Source organism: Acipenser ruthenus, chromosome 47, assembly GCF_902713425.1.
Source record: "Acipenser ruthenus chromosome 47, fAciRut3.2 maternal haplotype, whole genome shotgun sequence".
In the NCBI taxonomy this organism is placed as follows: domain Eukaryota; kingdom Metazoa; phylum Chordata; class Actinopteri; order Acipenseriformes; family Acipenseridae; genus Acipenser; species Acipenser ruthenus.
This window is the reverse complement of record NC_081235.1, coordinates 9,483,796-9,490,351: the sequence shown is the minus strand read 5'-3', so window position 1 is coordinate 9,490,351 and position 6,556 is coordinate 9,483,796. Positions and strand designations below refer to the sequence as shown.

The 6,556-nt window shown below is 52.2% G+C and overlaps 1 protein-coding gene across 1 annotated transcript in view; it reads right to left on the bottom strand.

Annotated features, from left to right (window-relative positions):
* Window positions 1–6,245, bottom strand: part of LOC117971435 (hepatoma-derived growth factor-related protein 2-like) — a 16,528-nt gene extending 10,283 nt beyond the window's left edge. The window contains exons 1-4 of the mRNA XM_059014020.1: window positions 5,941–6,245; window positions 4,835–4,911; window positions 2,883–3,021; window positions 2,462–2,617 (exon numbers count right to left, since the gene is read on the bottom strand). Coding sequence (XP_058870003.1) covers window positions 2,462–2,617; window positions 2,883–3,021; window positions 4,835–4,911; window positions 5,941–6,012 — 444 coding nt within the window. The 5' untranslated portion in view covers window positions 6,013–6,245. The remainder of the gene's footprint in view (window positions 1–2,461; window positions 2,618–2,882; window positions 3,022–4,834; window positions 4,912–5,940) is intronic.
* Between the last annotated feature and the right edge of the window lie 311 nt (window positions 6,246–6,556).

Below are 6,556 nucleotides of genomic sequence, written 5' to 3'. Positions count from 1 at the left end.
ACAATCACCATGCTGAGTGTACAACCAATCCAAACCACAGGACAGCACAATAACCATGCTGAGTGTACAACCAATCCAAACCACAGGACAGCACAATCACCATGCTGAGTGTACAACCAATCCAAACCACAGGACAGCACAATAACCATGCTGAGTCTACAACCAATCCAAACCACAGGACAGCACAATCACCATGCTGAGTGTACAACCAATCCAAACCACAGGACAGCACAATCACCATGCTGAGTCTACAACCAATCCAAACCACAGGACAGCACAATCACCATGCTGAGTGTGCAACCAATCCAAACCACAGGACAGCACAATAAACATGCTGAGTGTGCAACCAATCCAAACCACAGGACAGCACAATAACCATGCTGAGTCTACAACCAATCCAAACCACAGGACAGCACAATAACCATGCTGAGTGTGCAACCAATCCAAACCACAGGACAGCACAATCACCATGCTGAGTGTACAACCAATCCAAACCACAGGACAGCACAATAACCATGCTGAGTGTACAACCAATCCAAACCACAGGACAGCACAATAACCATGCTGAGTGTGCAACCAATCCAAACCACAGGACAGCACAATAACCATGCTGAGTCTACAACCAATCCAAACCACAGGACAGCACAATAACCATGCTGAGTGTACAACCAATCCAAACCACAGGACAGCACAATCACCATGCTGAGTGTACAACCAATCCAAACCACAGGACAGCACAATAACCATGCTGAGTGTGCAACCAATCCAAACCACAGGACAGCACAATAACCATGCTGAGTCTACAACCAATCCAAACCACAGGACAGCACAATCACCATGCTGAGTGTACAACCAATCCAAACCACAGGACAGCACAATAAGCATGCTGAGTGTACAACCAATCCAAACCACAGGACAGCACAATAACCATGCTGAGTGTGCAACCAATCCAAACCACAGGACAGCACAATAAGCATGCTGAGTGTACAACCAATCCAAACCACAGGACAGCACAATAACCATGCTGAGTGTGCAACCAATCCAAACCACAGGACAGCACAATAACCATGCTGAGTGTACAACCAATCCAAACCACAGGACAGCACAATAACCATGCTGAGTGTGCAACCAATCCAAACCACAGGACAGCACAATAACCATGCTGAGTGTACAACCAATCCAAACCACAGGACAGCACAATACCCATGCTGAGTGTGCAACCAATCCAAACCACAGGACAGCACAATAACCATGCTGAGTGTGCAACCAATCCAAACCACAGGACAGCACAATAAGCATGCTGAGTGTGCAACCAATCCAAACCACAGGACAGCACAATCACCATGCTGAGTGTACAACCAATCCAAACCACAGGACAGCACAATAACCATGCTGAGTGTACAACCAATCCAAACCACAGGACAGCACAATAACCATGCTGAGTGTGCAACCAATCCAAACCACAGGACAGCACAATAACCATGCTGAGTGTACAACCAATCCAAACCACAGGACAGCACAATAACCATGCTGAGTCTACAACCAATCCAAACCACAGGACAGCACAATAACCATGCTGAGTGTGCAACCAATCCAAACCACAGGACAGCACAATAAGCATGCTGAGTGTACAACCAATCCAAACCACAGGACAGCACAATAACCATGCTGAGTGTGCAACCAATCCAAACCACAGGACAGCACAATAACCATGCTGAGTGTACAACCAATCCAAACCACAGGACAGCACAATAACCATGCTGAGTGTGCAACCAATCCAAACCACAGGACAGCACAATAACCATGCTGAGTGTACAACCAATCCAAACCACAGGACAGCACAATACCCATGCTGAGTGTGCAACCAATCCAAACCACAGGACAGCACAATAACCATGCTGAGTGTGCAACCAATCCAAACCACAGGACAGCACAATAAGCATGCTGAGTGTACAACCAATCCAAACCACAGGACAGCACAATACCCATGCTGAGTGTGCAACCAATCCAAACCACAGGACAGCACAATAACCATGCTGAGTGTGCAACCAATCCAAACCACAGGACAGCACAATACCCATGCTGAGTGTGCAACCAATCCAAACCACAGGACAGCACAATCACCATGCTGAGTCTACAACCAATCCAAACCACAGGACAGCACAATAACCATGCTGAGTCTACAACCAATCCAAACCACAGGACAGCACAATAACCATGCTGAGTGTGCAACCAATCCAAACCACAGGACAGCACAATAACCATGCTGAGTGTACAACCAATCCAAACCACAGGACAGCACAATAACCATGCTGCCGCGTTTAACTCTCTGCCTTGCGCTGTGCAAATAATTGTACCTCCATCAACACGGCCTGTGTTTCGAGGTCTTTGCTAACCGATACAGACGCACCCGGGACGGCTACATGCAAAGCCATCAAGCAGGGGGCGGTGCAGGACTCACCTTTGTGGGCGGAGCCTTCCTCTTCACCCCTCCCCCTCCTCCACCAGGCTCACTTCCGTGCTCAGACTCCGCATCACTTCCTGACTCTGCTTTCTTTGGCCCCTCCTCTTCCGCATCACTTCCTGCTCCGCCCTCGCTGTCAGAAGAGCTGGCTGCCTGCGGGTTCGACACAGAGAAACGCGTGAGGATTGCGCTCCAGAGTGGAAGTGCACAGCACTGGAACACACCACACCCAGCGTCCTCGCTGTAGAACTGGGATCATGCGCTCAGACTGACCAGCATGCGCGCCGTTTTAACCCTTTAGGGAGCTCTCGCTGGTTTACAGGCACTGGAAAGCACTGCAGGTTTGAAGTGCACACGGGATTCGGGGCTTCTGATTGGCTGGACGGCAGCGAGGGTGCGTGTGATTGGCTGTACTCACGGCGGGGGTGTTGTAGTTGGCGTGCGGGTTGTTCTGGATTTCCCACAATCCCTCGTTGAAGCCTTTCCTCTTGTTGGGCTTCCCGTACCTCTCCTTGCTCTTCTCATATGGGAACAGATCCTTCGAAGCCAGGAACGCACTGCGGGGAAAAAGACAGAGAGATAGCGAGACAGCGAGACAGCACAGTCACACAGAGAGACAGTGAGACAGCACAGTCACACAGCGAGACAGAGAGACCGCCCAGCGAGACAGCGAGACAGCAGAGTCGCACAGCGAGACAGCGAGACGGCCCAGTCACACAGCGAGACAGCGAGACAGCACAGTCACACAGAGAGACCGCGAGACCACACAGCGAGACCGCGAGACCGCACAGTCACACAGCGAGACAGAGAGACCGCCCAGCGAGACAGCGAGACAGCAGAGTCGCACAGCGAGACCGCGAGACCGCACAGTCACACAGCGAGACAGCGAGACGGCCCAGTCACACAGCGAGACAGCGAGACAGCACAGTCACACAGAGAGACCGCGAGACCACACAGTCACACAGCGAGACAGAGAGACCGCCCAGTCACACAGAGAGACAGCGAGACGGCCCAGTCACACAGCGAGACAGCGAGACAGCACAGTCACACAGAGAGACCGCGAGACCACACAGTCACACAGCGAGACAGAGAGACCGCACAGTCACACAGCGAGACCGCGAGACAGCACAGTCACACAGAGAGACCGCGAGACCACACAGTCACACAGCGAGACAGAGAGACCGCACAGTCACACAGCGAGACCGCGAGACCGCACAGTCACACAGCGAGACAGCGAGACGGCCCAGTCACACAGCGAGACAGCGAGACAGCACAGTCACACAGAGAGACCGCGAGACCACACAGTCACACAGCGAGACAGAGAGACCGCCCAGTCACACAGAGAGACAGCGAGACCGCCCAGTCACACAGCGAGACAGCGAGACGGCCCAGTCACACAGCGAGACAGCGAGACAGCACAGTCACACAGCGAGACCGCGAGACCGCACAGTCACACAGCGAGACAGCGAGACGGCCCAGTCACACAGCGAGACAGCGAGACAGCACAGTCACACAGAGAGACCGCGAGACCACACAGTCACACAGCGAGACAGAGAGACCGCACAGTCACACAGCGAGACCGCGAGACCGCACAGTCACACAGCGAGACAGCGAGACGGCCCAGTCACACAGCGAGACAGCGAGACAGCACAGTCACACAGAGAGACCGCGAGACCACACAGTCACACAGCGAGACAGAGAGACCGCCCAGTCACACAGAGAGACAGCGAGACCGCCCAGTCACACAGCGAGACAGCGAGACGGCCCAGTCACACAGCGAGACAGCGAGACCGCCCAGTCACACAGAGAGACCGCACAGTCACACAGCGAGACAGAGAGACCGCACAGTCACACAGCAAGACAGAGAGACCGCACAGTCACACAGCGAGACAGCGAGACCGCCCAGTCACACAGAGAGACAGCGAGACCACACAGTCACACAGAGAGACAGCGAGACAGCACAGTCACACAGAGAGACCGCGAGACCACACAGTCACACAGCGAGACAGAGAGACCGCACAGTCACACAGCGAGACAGCGAGACGGCCCAGTCACACAGCGAGACAGAGAGACCGCACAGTCACACAGCGAGACAGCGAGACCGCACAGTCACACAGCGAGACAGCGAGACGGCCCAGTCACACAGCGAGACAGAGAGACCGCACAGTCACACAGCGAGACAGCGAGACCGCCCAGTCACACAGAGAGACGGCACAGTCACACAGAGAGACAGCGAGACAGAGAGACAGAGACACAGCAGAGTCACACAGAGAGACAGCGATAGTTTTATTAGTCAGGTTTTCTTGAGCCTTTGCGTTTATCACGCAGTCACCAGTACCGCACCGTCCCGTCCAGGGGTCCCATACTCACGTTTCGTGTGTCCCGAAGAAGAAGATGGGGTGCTTGTTTGGGGGAGGCTTCACCGCCCCCTCGGCCACTTCTTCAATCTGGGGGGGGGGGGGGGGGGGGGGACAAAGCGGGGGTAGCGGTCAGGCGCCTCGAAACTCTGTGTCTTCGTTTTTACATTACAACAAAACACTCTGGAAAGGTGATACAGTATTGATGGGGCTTTGCAATAGTCCATGCATTGAGATATGCGTTCTGTTACTTATCAAGATAGTACCTGTGCTGTGCAGCCAGACTTCAGCTCTGAAACCTGAACTCTCAGGCAGTGAACAAAACCCCTGCGAAGTCCAAACTGTTCCGATTATACAAAACAAAAACTCATTTTAAAAAAAAAAAGTTGTTCTTAATCAAACTCCTGGCACGGTTACTTTCTATTGGCATGAGTCGTGTTCAGTGTGCTATTGCATTGTGGGAAGCCCAGTGCAGAGTCATATCGATGCAAACACAGCAGCTGAACCCCGCGCTCAGTGTACCCGGGAGCGGGGAACGCTTCAGAATGAACCACGCCAAGAAACACCGTCCTGTACCGTGCAAACACATCGGATTCAGAGCACACGAGTGGGAACACTGTGGGTTACCTAACCCTCAGCTTCTAGGAAAGAATATTCATTTAAAAAGACAACATTATGAACGGGTGCGGCTTGATCAGGTCATTTGAATACGAAGCTAGACTTTGCAAAACATTTACATTTGCACCCGCGTGCACTTTCAGAGGGCGTGCAAACACTGCGACTCAACGGCTTTCGAGAATGTAGGACTCAGCAGTTTCTTAGGGTTCGCAAACACCAGTGCAATCCAATGCGCAGGCTGAATGCACGTCGCCCGCATGTCGTGTTCACGAGTTTACGCGCCATCCAAGCGCGATTCCGTTACAGTGAGCTCACTTACTCTGCAATAGCATGGTAACATACCGCCTGAGCGCTGCTGCTGCTGCATGTCATGCTAAACCAAGCCCACAGCATGCACTGATAAATAAAACAACAGGAGCCCCCACCCTCGCAGACCCAACGGGAGCAAGCCGCCGGCTCCACCCCGCCTGCCTCCACTGCACCCCGGCTACTGACACTCACCCTCGCCGGCCAGTACGGGTAACCCTTCATCTTCGCGAAGACCAAGTCCCCCGGCTGGAAATTGTGAGGCATCTTCCTTCTCCTGAACGTTTATCTTGATTTTAAAACATATATCTGTATATATATAAATAAATATGCAGATAACACCTTCTGTGTGCAGGCGCGCTGCTTTTAATTTGAAATAAAAACCCGTAAGAGCTTCAGATCGAGAGTTTATTTATGAGACGAACACAAGCCGCCTCGGAGCAGGAAGCACTACCCCGCAATGCTCCCACGAACTGCAGGAGGGCTTCAACAGGCAGGAAGTCCCGCCCACACGCACACGGATTGGCTCCGGGGCCTGTCGCTCCTCTCTAGACAGTTCTGTGTTTTGTATGGGATTTCAGTTAAAATCACTGTGTTTAACAGGGTGCGATTCTCGTATTAGTTCAGTGTTAATGTCTGTGCTTTCTCTGTTAAAGTTACTGTGTGCATTTCCTTTTTATTTCAGACTGAACCCGTATTATCACATGGAAAACAACGGACACTGCAGCTTTAAACCAACAAATAGACAAATACCGGCTCTGCTGTGTGTGTATGTATGTATGTATGTATGTATGTATGTATGTATGTAATT